General features: G+C 41.2%; 1 protein-coding gene across 14 annotated transcripts in view; it reads left to right on the top strand.

The window, feature by feature from the left end:
• Window positions 1-16165, top strand: part of LOC148891393 (receptor-type tyrosine-protein phosphatase F-like) — a 232682-nt gene that overhangs the window by 133518 nt on the left and 82999 nt on the right. For 8 of the 14 annotated variants that reach the window (XM_089009063.1, XM_089009067.1, XM_089009066.1 and 5 more), the window contains 3 exons: window positions 1418-1606; window positions 3374-3391; window positions 9771-9881. In XM_089009063.1, coding sequence (XP_088865189.1) covers window positions 1418-1606; window positions 3374-3391; window positions 9771-9881 — 318 coding nt within the window. The remainder of the gene's footprint in view (window positions 1-1417; window positions 1607-3373; window positions 3392-9770; window positions 9882-16165) is intronic. The other 6 variants (XM_089009068.1, XM_089009072.1, XM_089009071.1 and 3 more) reach the window with 1 other exon arrangement.

Below are 16165 nucleotides of genomic sequence, written 5' to 3' on the forward strand. Positions count from 1 at the left end.
TGTCAACTAACAGATCCGATGCGTGTCCCTCGTGTCAGTTGATAACTCATTCACTGCCAGAAATGTGCAAAAATGTGTCCACTCTAGTGCCATGGTTTTTGTCATTGTGCGTGAATGGCTGCCGCTGCTCACCCGCACAAAAAAAAATTACCTGACTGTAAAGTGTTCTTGAGAGTTTTGAAATGAAATGTATTATTATTGTCACTTGTATTCCGGGATCCACAAAATATTGAGTTTTTAAACTTCATAAACATTCAATGCAGCATAAGAAACGTTTTAAGGCTTATTTAGTAGAAAAGTATGTTTTATGGGGACCTGGGAACGGACTATTCTCATTTTAATGGTTTCCTATGGGAAATGAATGTTTGGGAGACACAATTTTTGCCTTACACACACTTTCTGGGAACCAATTGAGTTTGTAAGCCAAACTATCACTGTAGTCGTAGTAGTGGTAATAGTAGTAGTAGTATCTACCTATCTATCTATTAGCTGTATAGCTATATAGCTAGCTTTTCGCTATCTATTAACTAGCTAGCTAGCTTTCAATCTATTTGAGTTACTTCCGGGTTGAGTGAATGCTGGCGCGTGTGGCTGCCGCTGCTCACCCACGGAAAAACGTATCCTGTGACTGTAAAGCGACCTCGAGAGTGTTGAAAGGCGCTCATAAATGAAATGCATTATTATTATTATTATTATTTGATCAGAAAAAGAGTTCATTCCTAAATTATATGGGTCTGGAGTTATATGAGCTTGAAATGACTGTACAAAATACAATGCAATACACATATATTGATATATATATATATATATATATATATATATATATATATATAGCGCTTCAACAATAGTTGAAGCTATAACAAAGACCTAACATGGAAAAAAGGTAAATGCTGCCCCTTTGTGGAAAGGAAAAACATTGCCAGAGGTCTGACCAGCGCTTTATCGGCACCCAAGCATAAAACCCCAATCCCCAAAACATAGGGAATTCTTATTTTCAATTCACGAATAAGTTCGTGAATGGCAGTGAATGAGTTAATAACATCAAAGAGTGAACAGATATGACTAAATAATTTGCTTTGTTTGCTTTCGCTCACACACGGGCACAGGTCATCACACCTTCTCCATGAAGACAACCAGCAGCGTTCGAAATAAACTGAAAACCTCAATCTAATCCACAAATTCCAGAGAGTGAGTTGTCGTATTTTGAAGCGTTGATTTTTGTCGTCATTTACATTTATTTATGTATTTTTTTTTCTATGCAAAAGACCACGTCATCTTGCAGTGAATACCTCCTAAATTCATTCGAGCCGGCATCCTTGAAGTTCTCAAAGCCTCTAAGAGGCCTCTCAATGAAAACCCCCTACCCGCCTCTCACCGGCTTTCCTAACAAAAACCCCTCTCGTATGTTTGTCTGCAGAGAACCAGATCCCCCACGGTTTCCCCACCATTGACATGGGCCCCCAGCTGAAAGTGGTGGAGCGAACCAGGACCGCCACCATGTTATGCGCGGCTAGCGGAAACCCAGACCCAGAGATCACGTGGTTCAAGGACATGCTGCCTGTGGATATCAGCAGTAGCAATGGTCGCATCAGACAGCTCCATTCAGGTATACACTGACATTTTCTTTTAAATTATAATTTTTTTTATTCTTTATTTTTATTTTTTTTATACCAGCACTTTTGATTTTCAAAGATCAGATATGGGCAAATAGCAGCCAGTGGGCACACTCGTTCCTTGATCAATACCCCCACCCCAACTCACCATCCCACACACAAAAAAAATACATTTACTTTTTACAAACATATTTTCTTAATAGCGGTGGACTCTGACTCACCAAACTGTCGGAGAGGAAACAAACATTAGCCAAGTTAGCGAGTTAGCCAAGCTAGCTCGTTAATTGGCAGTTTTGAAAACATTTCCTTAATAGCAGTGGACTCTCCAACTCACCTATTTCCCAGAGGAAACAAACATTAGCCATGCAAGTTAGCCTAGCTAGCTATTTTTTGGCTGTTTTGAAAACATATTTCCTTAATAGTAATGGACTTTCTGACTCACCTATCTGCCAGAAAGGAAATAAGCTTGAACCAAGCACGTTAGCTAGTTACTCTAGCTAGCTAGTTTTTGGCAGTTTTGAAAACATTTCCTTAATAGCAGTGCACTGTGACTCATCTATTTGCTAGAGGAAACAAACATTAGTCATGCAAGTTAGCATAGCTAGCTAGTCTTTGTCAGTTTTGAAAACATTTCCTTAATAGCAATGGGCTCTCTGACTCACCTATTTGCCAAGCAAGTTAGCGAGTTAGCCTTGCTACCTAGTTTTTGGCAGTTTTGAAAACAGGTTCCTTAATAGCAGTGGACTCTTATTCACCTATCTGTCAGAGAGGAAACAAACATTAGCCATGCAAGTTAGCTAGTTAGCCTAGCTAGCTAGTTTTTGGCAGTTTTGAAAACATTGCCTGAAGAGCAATGGACTTTTACTCATTTATTTGCCTGAGAGGACACAAGCATTAGCCATGCATTTTGCGAATTAGCCTAGCTAGCTAGTTTTTGGCAGTTTTGAAAACTAACTTAATATGACTTGGAAATAGTGACCGATATACTTCTCATGAAAAAGGGCAGGTAACTCCACAATAAACATCTGACTATTGTTGAATAAGAGCCAAAGTAGATTGACGCAAAAGTATTTTTATCCGTACAATTCAATACAATGTACAATGCTCACAACGTTGTCTCCCAATCGCATAGGCAAACTGAAATATATGTGGTGACTGTCACAAAGTCAAAAACCCTTTTAAAGAAAAAAAAATCCGATAGGACCATTTTTTCCCCTCCTCCTCACAAATAAAAGTATTAATACGTTAACACAAGCCAAGGTTAAAAATGATATCACATGTTACTCTATTTAGTCTTGCACCAAACTTTTAATTGGTTTTCTTTCACTAGTGAGACTGTGAGTGGGTGCCTGGAAACACACTGATATGCCCTCGGACTAACAACTCTTTTTATCTTCCCCTCTCCCCTTCTCATGACAACGACCCACAATTTTCCAGACATCTGCTGACGCATCAGGATTTCCCGCTAACCATACGGCTCGATATAGAACAAAAATAGTCCTCAAAGACAAGTGATGCGTAAGGTTACTGCCTGTTTATTCGCCCAACGCAATGTCTGGAAGCCCTTCGCGTACTTGCCGCATCCCGCACGTTGTACTTTTTTATCACGTTCCTTTTAATCTGTTTATTCCTTATCTGCGGCCTGCCAGAAAGCCATGTGTTTTATTTGGGGTTTTCTTTTCTTCTCTCCCACGGATGATTAAATGGATTACTAACTAAATCTCTCAACCCCTGTTTGCCTCAATATGACTCCCACCTAGGTGGTACGCCAATTAGAGGTAAGGATGATGATTTCAAAATCAATCGATCAATAACAAAATGTCTACCATCGCATCTCATGCAACAGCCCCCCCTTGCATCACATCAGCCAGCCCACCTTACCCAAAATCACCCACCACTCCGGGTTCATTGACGCCTTTTCCACTTTTTCCTGTTGTCTGGCCGGCACATGGTCTCTCCGCTGTGGTTGCGCCTCACACACAACGTTCACCAGTCTTGTTGTCGGCACGTTCCAAGGTTTGACATTGTATGTGCGTCTTTGGAAGTGCAATCAGAGTCAGGATGATAGTAAACATCAGACTTACTCATACACTGCTTTCCCGGAGGAAATGCAAGTGTTTATAATAATAGTGTTATAATAATAATCATCATCATCATCATCATAATAGCATTATTATTTAAAGGACAACCGACACCATTTTCTTGTTACCTAACTGACATCAGAAAAACGTTTTATAGCATCTAAAATACCCAAAACACGCAGGCTGATATTTTAGTCAAATGCAAAACACCAATAAAAATGAGTTAAAGTGTGCCAAAACAACTTCAAAATGATCCCGAAAATGGTGAGTTTCAGAAGGTCCCGACCCTTTGTTCGTGATGTCACGCCAGGACGTCTTGCCTTGCTCTAGAATCAAAACAATGGCTTCAGATACGGAGAAGATGCTTTCTGTTACTCATCCAGTTATGAATATGACTCAAATAGTTCTGAAGAGGAAAACATAAATGGTTGCAATCGATTAAAGAAATGATAGAACGTTTATATACACATCTGTAAACATACGATGTTATTTCATTTCTAGTTTAGTCTATATATGGATGTATGTAGTTTATTAGCTAACTTTGCATATCTGTCGGGTGTACCATAACATCCTTATTTTCAGTCTAATATCCTGTTACACCTTCCTCGTCACTGATAGGCCCGGTTGATATGATGTCATCACTGCTGTATGATAAAAACCAGGTGAAAGCGGCTCTATCTCTTTTGGCTTTCCCACCTTGACCAGACACGTCCCTCTGTTGTCTACAAGAATAAAGTAATCTTTTTTGTTCACACACTCCGTCGAGCCCAGAACCAGAAAGAGATCCATCTTTTATCCCAACAGAAGTCCTTCCATATCAATTTGAGCCGTCAGGACTCCAATGTAGAGACCCAGAAAATGCACAAGTTGGCGCCCAAGCTCCGTTGGAAATGGGCTGATTTGTCTGCTGGGAATTTGTGTCAACTAGTATCAAATAGTTATCTTGGTGCAACACGCAACAAATCACCATCAGATTATTTATGTATTTTCCTTCTAATTTCGTCATCAACACGGATCAACACGATATTTTCAGACAAAACAAAGTACCCAAAATGCATTGTGTGTCGCTTTCTCGGTCAGGGGCATTCCAGACGTGACGTCACGTCTTGAATTGTCACCAACTCGAAAACAAGACTTCTTGAATATTCAACGCGAGTCTTAAAACGTAAAATATAGCTGTATGCTGTGGAATCTTTGTAAAGTACGCTCAGTAGAAGTCATTTCAAGTGATTTTACAAATTATTGACACAACTTGTCTGGAGGCGTCGGTTGTCCTTTATTAGTAATGCCGTAGTGCCGTTTTGTGTGTGTGTGTGTACATGTACATATGAATGTATGTACTGTATGTGTGTGCCTGTTTGCATTGAGAACCTACACATACACACACACACACACACACGCACATGCGCGCACAAGCACACACACACACACACACACACACACACACACACACACACACTGTGACACTGTGTGAGTAATCCCCCAACAGGTGGCTGGGATAGAGGGAGTCTAGACAGCCGCTGGTGCAATTTCAATTGCTTCATTGACCAACTGTCCCAAGATGCTATAAGCACAAGCACATTCTCTCTCTCAACCCAGGGACCTAACATGTTCCTATTGTTCTGAAGTTGCAACCTAATTTATAGAACAACAAAGCTTTCTTATTTTTTTAAATAGCTCTGAGAAAATACATGGACGGAAACAGTTTCAAATTAGTGTACCGCCTCAAGTACATTGCTAGCTGTAGCGTTTGCTAGCTAAGACTTAGCGCTGCATTTGTACTGTAGAGTAGCTTGTGACTCGAAAACAAGTGAGTGAAGTTTCCGGACACTTTTCCCGTGTTTTAAGTTCCCATTTGGGAACCTTGACACACCTCAACGCAGTTCTGAAAAATAAATATTACGTTTATTCGTTCGCCGCGACACACCCAAAATGGCTCCCAACCTAGCAGACGCAAATGGCTGTTTTCAGACAACCTGCCGACAGCTTCACCTCACGCCGTCACTTCACACGCAGCGCCAAACATTTTAGCAAGTTAACAGTCATCCAATTCTACATTCCGGTGACTTCCACATCCTTCAACAAGCCAGGCGGGGTTTTCAAACGCACACGTGACCGAGCGGCTACCCATATCGGTTGGTGTTGCCGCAAACGCCGACTTTGAGCCAATGACGTCTTGACCTCGAAGCGGCGAGGAATTTTCATTTTCAAACGAAGGTCGTTTTTGCCACGTAAGATTGTCTGCTGGTACGACATGCCTTGAAATGGACTCTGCATTAGCATACAAGTCATGCGACGAGCCTCTCTGCTCTTCCGCCTTGCGTAAACACTTGCCTTAAAGGACAACCGACATCACTTTTTTGTTTCCTAACTGACATCAGAAAAACGTTTTATAGCATCTAAAATACCCAAAACACGCAGTATGATATTTCTAGTCAATTGCAAAACACCAATAAAAATGACTTGAAGTGTCCAATAACTACTTCAAATTGAACCCGGAAGTGGCCAGTTTCAAAAGGTCCCGGCCCTTGTTCGTGGTGTAACGCCAAGACGTCTTGCCTTGCTCGAGAATCAAAACAATGGCTACAGATTCGGAAAAGATGCCTTCTTGTTACTCATCCAGTTATGAATATGATGCAAATAGTTCTGAAGAGGAAAGCATACGTTTGCAATCGATGAAAGAATTTATTCCGGTCATTTTGATGCATCTGGAGAGAAATGTAGTGACAAACTTTTTAGTACTCACAGTACCCAAAAAAAAAGGCAGAAGATGGCAACAAAGCTCTGTGGAAATTCTCTCCTGGGATGTTTTCCGAGCGAACATCAAATACACTGTAGAAGTCTTGGCGCAACACACAACGATTAACCATCGCGTTATTTGTGTTTTCCTTCTAATTTCGCATTTGCCTTTTCTACAACCGCCCCCATTTCAAGCTCAGATAACTCCAGACCCATATAACTTAGGAATTAACTCTTTTTTTCTAATGATAGAAACATGTCTAAGGTTTCTGATAATTCATTGAATTTATATTCATATTTCAATATTCTGTGGGTGCTGCAATTTGAGTGAAAATGACAAAAACCCTGGCACTGATGTAGACACATTTTTGCACGTCTGGCAGTGAATGAGTTAAACATAGCTAGTACACCCCTGGAAACCTTTTTTTTTTGTGATGGGGTTGGGCGTCGTTTTATTCGTATCTTTTTTAACTCTACACATTTATTTAAGGTAAATTATATGGTGGACCACTGGGGTACGCCTCGGGGACCCTCAGGTTTCCGCAGAATCCAGTTTGGAAAACCACTGCTTGAAAGCGTAGAAAATAACTAGATGGGAGGGATGAGGTGTAAGAGGGGGTTAAGTGTCGCAGGTGTGACAACTTAAGCGCCCTCGTTCCCGCAGGCGGTCCGCGCTATTTCTTCCCCAATGTGAGATTGACAGTTTGGTGACAGCGTCATTAGTATGCAGGTGCATGTCAGCATCGAGTCGCACGCACGCACGGCGATAAGTTCGCCATCTCGGAATAGCGACTGTGCTGTCGTAAGATCTGAGAGCACCATTCCCGAGAAGCCTCACCTTTGGTCGTCAGTGAGCCGGGTGGTGAGCCTTGTTTGTCGCATCCATCTCATGCTGCATGGCGTTGTGAGGGGGGGGCACCACGTATCCCGACATATCATCTTACACCGACCGATCTGTCTTGTTCCCAATTGGGTGACTTTCACGCCAGTTCTGTGCTGTTTGAGAGGTGTCATACCTGTTGTTGTCACAAACATGCGTTTCACACACAAAATGTTTTTTATGCATGTTGTCAGTCATGAGAGGCAAGGTAAGTTTGCTGTTGTTTGTCAAACTACCATTTGAAACGACTCCATTTTGGAGGGCAGAGTTACTCCTGCGCGGTGACATAAGGCTTTGCTACAAGTCGCAACAGCAGTCAAGTTATTTGAATTGAAACTGAGTGAACCGTGACTCTGCGACTTGCAAAGTTGTTCCACTCCATTTCGTTTCACTTGCTTACCAATCCTACACAACGATCCCGAGTTGTATTGTATCATAGATGCTAACATCAACAAACGACAGATCTGAGTGACGCATATTGTCCTGCCAATTAATTTCATTGGATGATTTTGGCATTACAATGATACCTTGGTTTACGAACCCCTTGGCTTACGAACTTTTCGGTTTACGAACGTTACATTTATGAACATTTTACCCTAGCATACAAACTTTACCTTGGCATACGAACTTTTTTCGTACACGGAGCTGCCTCAATGAGTGATGTGTCGTTCGCGAACGAGCCCGATCTTCTCACAACAACATGGCAGCCGACTGTTTTTGTCCTCTATTCCCCACCCCCAGTCTTCTGTTAAAGCCACATCATTGGTCAAGAACGCAGCAGTGAGGGGGTGGTTTAAACATTAAAGAGACAGGCAGACGACAGTGAGTGTGTTTCAACGTTGATAGTTCAAAGGCAGAGTGTAGACTGTAAGGTTAAAATATACCATCAATCAGGCTCCACAAACAACCCGCACAAGCTTCTGTACACTTGATGCAAAAAGCCATCAAACCAGCTAAACAGAACACAATTGATGAGGAACTAGATAAAATTATCACAGCAAAAGCACCGACAAGGCATCATTCATCAAGATGGTGAAAGAAGAAGGTTCGATCCTCATCAAGTGTTTAATGCTAATGAAACTGGCCACTCCATTCCATCAAGCCATCAACGACCATCACAAAGGTAAATAAAAGGACTTTATTATTATTTATTTATACAGAACAGTGTATATCTTTAATTATAATACTATAGCACATTTATTATACATAAAATAAAGTATATTTTGTGTAATTTTAAGGCTTAGAAAATTAGAAAGTAGAAAATTATGTTTTGTGGGCACCTGGTTTCCTATGGGAAATACATTTTTGGGATACACACTTTTCGCCTTACACACTCTGTCTGGGAACCAATTAAGTTCGTAAGCCAAGGTATCACTGTATCACCAAAATGCGGCGGAAGCATATCCCCTCTCAGGAAGGCACCTGGGCCGCACCCTTGCGGCATTTACGCATTTTGACAGTCACTGGTGCAACTTTGTTTCTAACTCTACTGCGCCAGCAATTCTATTCCGATTAGCGCATATTGCTACGTGATCTGCACCAAATATGACATACTTCTGTTAAAATATCTAAAGAAACAAATTTAGTTAAACAGCTATTGAAAACTGTTCATTTTCCTTCAGAGGTTTTAACTTTCGTCGTCTGCCATCTTGCCTTCCTGATATCGAGCCATAATCACCTCGCATTTGTTTCGGTGCATTCCAAAGTCGCTTTAGAGGCTATCTCGGGCTTTTCTGTGATCCGCCGGAAACTACCGAAAGAGATAATCGAATATTCATTTACCCATGGTGCATTGCAGTATTTACATCGAACATGGCAGATGGTTGCAGTATGGAGTGTGAGGACAGGGTTAAAACTAAAAGACATTAAAAACAAGCAGCAAATAACCATATTTTCAGTTTTTAAGAAACACCGTGGGTCGTGACAATTTGTTGCAGCAAACCACTGTTAATGATTCGAATTCGAAAGCAGATTAGAACTCTTCAAAGCAAAGAAATTTGTTTAAGTAGACAGTAATAAGAACTATTGTGCTAAGTCTGTTCTCTTTGTCTTTCTGTAATACCGTAAAATATCAAAATAGCACAGGATTGATTGTGTAGTAGTCTTTATTTTATGTATGAATAAATTCTTTGACTTGAATTTAAATTCTTGATATATTAGAACAATAGATTTTAGTCAAATCATGGTTTTTCATTTGCTATTTAGAAATACCCTGCTCCAGTGAATGTATTTTGGTCGACTTCAATCAGTTTTATATACTTCTGCAATCTCGTTAAATCGGGCCCCATCCATTTTAGAATATGGCCCCCTTTTCAGACAAAGAGGGCCAATTGGTCCCCATTTTTAATATCCCAGATGCATCCCTCCACCCTTTTAGCCGACGAGATGCTCGCTGAGCTTTTATGCCAACTTACATTTGCGGCTCAGTTCTTTCATCCTTTCCCTTCCACCCCGCAGGAGCTCTACAAATCGAGAACAGCGAGGAGTCCGACCAGGGCAAATACGAATGCATCGCCACCAACAGCGCCGGCACCCGTTACTCTGCTCCCGCCAACCTCTACGTGCGAGGTAAACCTAAGTGCACCCCACCTTACCCCCAACTCCCTTTGCATCTATCTATGTGTACTTCTATTTCTGTCTCCATGTTTTTTTTCGTGCATTTTTATCAACTAATCTCCAGGTGCAGCGGCCTCTGTGCAAACAGCTGAATTAAAAAAAACAAATTCCCACACCGAAATGACATCCCAAGACCTTGTCTCAAATTACTTATTTTGACTGCTTTGCGAGGCTCGCTGTACGGCTTCGGCGGCGAGGTGGATGGCGGGTGGGTTGTTTTGGTGCTTCTATGAGCGGACTAATGCAGGGGCAGTCGAAGGGCAACCCGGTAGCCTTGATGCTGTGGGAGGGGAGAAAAAATAAGACAACAAAGCCTTGAAAAAAAAGAAAGAAAAGCAAGCCGGGAAAGAAGAGCGAGTAATGTTCAGGTCAGCCCCAGTGGATAACACCAGCATGTCTGATGTTCATGAAACGGCATAGCGGGCTCCAGTTGTTAATATGCAGCGAGAGAAGGGATGAAGGGAAAGCGCGAGGCCAACGAAAACACACGCGGGGCGCTTTTAACGTTTCATAACTTTGTACTTAGCCAAGATAGACGGAGCCTCGACTATAGGCGTATTATTCCAAATTGCAAATGACCGACGAGAGCCTGAAAACGTCGTGCTGTTTGGCGTTCGTTTAAAGGACAACCGACATCACTTTTTTGTTTCCCAACTGTCATCAGAAAAACGTTTTATAGCATCTAAAATACCCAAAACACGCAGGCTGATATTTTTAGTCAAATACAAAACACCAATAAAAATGACTTAAAGTGTCCAAAATCTGCAAAAAAAAAATTGAGCTGCGAATTGGGCATTTTCAGAAAGTCCCGCCCCCAGTTCGTGATGGTCACGCCAAGACGTCTTGCCTTGCTTGAGAATCAAAACAATGGCTTCAGTTTCGGAGATGCTTTCTTGTTACACATCCAGTTATGAATATGATTGAAATAGTTCTGAAGAGGAAAGTAGAAATGTTTGCAATGGACTAAAGAAGGTCTTCTTTTGATGGATCAAGACTGATGTGTAGTGTCACAGAAAATGCAGAAGATGGCGGCAGAGCTCCGTTGGAATTTGTTTTATTTTTCAGCTTGGAATTTTTGTCAACGAAAATCAAAGCGTTGTCTCGGTGTAACATACAAAGATTCACCTTCGCGTTATTTATGTGTTTATCTTCTAATTTCGCCATCAACACGAAGTTTTCAGACCAAACAAAGTACTGCAAAATGCATTGAGGTGATGCAAGGTATGTCCTTTCTCCGTCAGGGGCGTTCCTTCAGTGACGTAGGGTGAGGACTCGTCACGAACTCAAAAACAAGACTTCCTGAATATTCAGCGCAAGTTTTAAAACGTAGGATCTAGCTATATGCAGTGGAATCTTTGTAAAATACGCTCAGTAGAAGTCATTTGAAGCCATTTTACAAATTATGGACATGACTTGTCCGGAGACATCGGTTGTCCTTTAAGCCAGCATCAAAATCATTGACTGCAAGTGCGTTTTGTAACTTCTGACACTCGGGGTATCATGAGATGAGATGAGTGAGATGCCAGAATCTCACTCATTGGATGACATTCACAAACAAAAAACGGATAACTATGCCAATATATGTTCCCTCCACGAAGGATTTTTTATTATTTGATTATTATTATGATTATTAAATCAATTCATTCATATTATTGTTGGAGGAGGATTCTGTTTTAATAATTTAGAACATTAAATGTCCACAAGGACAGTTTCAAGCATACCTCCACAGTCGCCGGAAAATTGACTGTTTGTCTCTTGAACGTTACACTGTGTTTGATTGTTGTTTTTTTTTTTTCATTAAAATCTAGCATTGAGACAATAGGGAAAAAATAGATGCCGGATATTTTGGGAAACACACGGTACGCCACAATGAGTGATGTGTCGTTCGCGAACCAGCCGGTTCTTGGAGCTGTATCTCTGAAATGAACGAAGCTGAAAATGGCAGCCAGCGTTTTTTTCCCTCTATTCCCCACCCCCAGTCTTCGGTTAAATCCGCACATGATTGGTCTAGATCCGTGGTAGAGGAGGGAGGGGACACACGCAGCAGTGAGCCAGGGGAGGGGTAGTTTAAAGGCAGAGTGTAGACTGAAAGGTTACAATATCCCATCAATCAGGCTCCACAAATAACCCCCACAGCCATCTGTATAGTTAGAAGAGAACATACAAGCAAGGGAACCAGCTATTAATGACGTTTCGATTCTGTCTGCCTGCATCTATTGCTGTTGCAATATCACAACTTCTAAAATGTACAACCCGGAGCTCCTTGAGACACTTTATGCTATCCATTCCATCTCCATTCCATCAAGCCATCGACCATCACAAAGGTAAATAAAACGACTTTATTATATCGTAGTTTATTTCTTTTTACATTACTTTCGTATTACAATACCATAGCACATTTATTATACATAAAATAAGGTATACTGTGTGTAGTTTTAAGGCTTATTTAGTTGAAAATTATGTTTTATGGGGTGGGGAACGGATTATTCTCATTTTAATGGTTTCCTATGGGAAATTAATGTTTGGAAGACACACTAAGCCTTACATACACTTTCTGGGAACCAATTAAGTTTGTAAGCCAAGGTATCACTGTACTTAAAACGTTGTCTGTACAGTTAATAATGTCAAAGCGTCAAAGGTTGAAAAAAATGAAATGGCGACAAGAAAATGTTTCCTATGTAAGGAGCTTGCATTATCTTTTCAAGGTCAACGTTGCCATCAAAATTGCTAGTTGGACTACGCGCACGCTCAGACCGGTTCTGCCCTTAATCCTGAACTCAAATGTGGGGGGTGGTCTCATCTATTAATCAGCTGTCACAGGTGCAGCCTTGGCCTTTGCCTCCTTTCGCAGGTAATTATAGTGATTGCATGGCGTGGCGTCAGCAAAGCCCGCCCTTCTGGCCTGTGTAGGTCTCGAACACCACCCAGGTAGCTACCGACCCATCACTTCACCCCACCACACACACACCCACTGACTCAAACCGGATGTAACCTTTTTAAAACACAGTAGTTGTTTTAAGAAGTGCTAGTTTTCACTCTGTTGTCGTAGCCATGGTGATGGAGAGCATTAGAACCCCCCAGGCTTTGCTGTCAGAGGGCTTTGATTAGGTCCAAAACATGAACGACAGCAGCAGTCTCCTCTGTACATGGTGTCGTTTTATCTAACAGACCAAAGGGGAGATTGAGGGGATTAGCATATCTAGCCTCCAAACTATCAACGTGACAAGCTTTGGGATGTAAAATGGAATGTTTGTAGAGTTAAAAAGTGACTGTATCTCAGTGGTGGTCGGGTTGGAATATGCCAGAAATAAAAACTATTTTTCCCTTGAGGAAAATAATAAGCACCAATATGTTCTTGAGTGGACTTGCCGTTTTCATACAGGCAAATCGATATATATATATATATATATATATATATATATACACAGTAAAGTCTCGTTATATCGATATTCAAGGGAGTCCGAAAAAAATATCAATATAACCGGGACTATCGATATATCCGACCCTGTTTGCATGTAATTTTCTCCGTGCGTGCATAGAAATAGCATCGATATAACCGGGACTATCGATATATCCGATATCGATATAACGAGACTTTACTGTATATATATATATATATATGTATATATGTGTGTGTGTGTGTGTGTGTGTGTGTATGTATATGTGTGTATGTATATGTATATATATATATGTATATATATGTATATGGATATATATATATATGTATGTGTGTATGTATCTGTATGTGTATATACATGTATGTGTATATATATGTATGTACGTGTATATATATGTATGTGTATATACATGTACAGTAAAGTCTCGTTATATCGATATCGGATATATCGATAGTCCCGGTTATATCGATACTATTTCTATGCACGCACGGAGGAAATTACATGCAAACATGGTCGGATATATCGATAGTCCCGGTTATATCGATATTTTTTCGGACTCCCTTGAATATCGATATAACGAGACTTTACTGTATGTGTATATATATGTATGTACGTGTATATATATGTATATATATATATGTGTGTATATATATATATATATATATATATATATATATATAGTTCAAAAATATAAACAGTATGTGACAAAATTTAACAACAACAAAAATGAAGACAAGCTGTATACTTTGCATGATGATTGACATTTGGACGACCATAATTTCATCCTTCTCCTGGGTGTTGGTTTCTGTTTCCCGCACCCATCTGGCCATTTTGTAGCCGCAGCTCAATCATCTGGTCATGTTTGGGAAGGCAGGAAGGCGGATGTCTTATTTTTACTCGGCACCCTACTTGCACACCTCTGTCCATTACGAGCAGGTGGGGGTCGCTGCCGGTGACTGGCAAACCAAGGACTTGATCAGCGTGGGCAGAATGACAAGCGTTCGCATTTATCAAGCACTTCGTCCGGCGCTACGCCTGCCCCCCTTTTCATATATCCATATGACGTGTCCATATGTCACACGGATGAAGTGCCTCCGCTCGCTCCTTGTATATTACTTTGATGAAAATGTTTCGTATGTCGGTTTCTTATATGCGGCCGGCCGCTCGAAAAGAAGAGGCCTTGCTTTTAGATGTGCTGTGTATTTTTCAAGCAATTCTGCTGCTGCCAAAGGTTTACTCGCTGCGATGAAAGAGATTAAATGTTGACTGCAAAAACCGACAGATGTAGTTTGCTTGCACTGCCTGGAATTTCGACCCAGGTTGGTTGGTCTTCGTTTCAATGTGTCCAGGACCTTGGATGGCGTGTTCCACAGATGTTTTATTCCACCCCTCACGTTTCTTGTATTCTAAATGAAAATGCAGTTTCCTCGATATATGTAATACGTGTGCATGAGTGAAATCATGCATTATTCAATAACCAAGCTGTCCGTTTCGGCAAATCCCTAATATGTGATGCCTTTTCCCGTTGATTTTCCTGATGTTCGCATGTCACTTTGTGCCATCATAACATTGTTGTCTTTCACCTGTGTGTTGTCTTGCTCTCCACTTTTCATTTCCATCGCTCACCTTCATCCAAAAATCACTTCATCCACAAACAGATCAACGCGAAGGTTGGTTCACTTTGACTTTTCAACCCCACCCTGCCTCCCACCTCTTTAATTTGACGCCCATTTTAGGTCACCTTTCTGAAGAACCCCAGAAATCCATTTTCCCAAAATTGGGACATCTGTTATTTTTTTTAAAAAGTCCCCTCCTTTTATATAATCTCCTCTCCTTGCATGCTGTCTGTCCACCCTCATCCCCTTCCAAAACAGGTTCTGTCAACTTTGCCAAACACAAATGAGCTCTTGTGCGCTTTGCTCAAGGCGTTGCGACTGTCGATTTGTGTCGTCTTGTTCCTTCCTGTCTGTTCGCTCATCATTTGTGATTGATTGCGTCTGTGTTCCTCTAACTGGTTTGTCCAGTGTTCTCGGAATGGGTGTCGGATGTTTCGCTTCTTATCCAAGAGGCTTCGTCAGGGAACTAAAATCTTTTGCTGGTAGTTTTGGCCCTACATATATCCCCTACTGTCCAGACGTGGCGGTGCCTGACTCTGCTATGATTGGTCCCTGCTCTCAAGTTGGGGGAGCAGAGGACTACTCCCTGCGGCTACACTGATTACTTCTATTGTCCTGCCTGAGTATGGGTCTGGGACTGGCCTGACTGTCCCATTTGATCTGGTACCTCATCACCATAACTAAGGCTACGTTGCCTAAGAAGTCGGTTGTAGGAACGATCCAAATTGAACATCACCCCACCATGGTGATTAAGTGAAGGGTTTTGCTGTTTTATGAAAATAGCTTCTTTTACTCCCCTTTTAAATCATCTATTTTCTTTGGCTGAGATTGTAACCTCATTGTCGTCAAATGAGTGGTTGTTAGCTTTTAGGTACATATGTACTGCAGATTGCCTCTCTTAGACTCTTCTTTCATCAGAAAAAAATAGTTAATACCTAAATTATATGGGTCTGGAGTTATCGGAGCTTAAAATGAGGCCGGCTGTACAAAATACAATACACACATATTTTTATATCGTGCTTTTACAACAGCTAAAGCTGGAACAAAGCGCTAACATGGACAAAAGGCAAATGCTGCCCCCTCGTTGAAGGGCAAAACATTGCCAGAGGACTGACCCTCATAAGAAAAAGACAAAACCCAAACAAATTCGGGAATTGCGCTCCATCTCCTGCTTTTCAATTCCCGTATAAATTCGGGAATGGCAGTCAATGAGTTAAGAACC

The sequence above is a fragment of the Hippocampus bargibanti genome, linkage group LG11, assembly GCF_051943395.1.
Source record: "Hippocampus bargibanti isolate YZ-2025 linkage group LG11, ASM5194339v1, whole genome shotgun sequence".
NCBI classification, from domain to species: Eukaryota; Metazoa; Chordata; class Actinopteri; order Syngnathiformes; family Syngnathidae; genus Hippocampus; species Hippocampus bargibanti.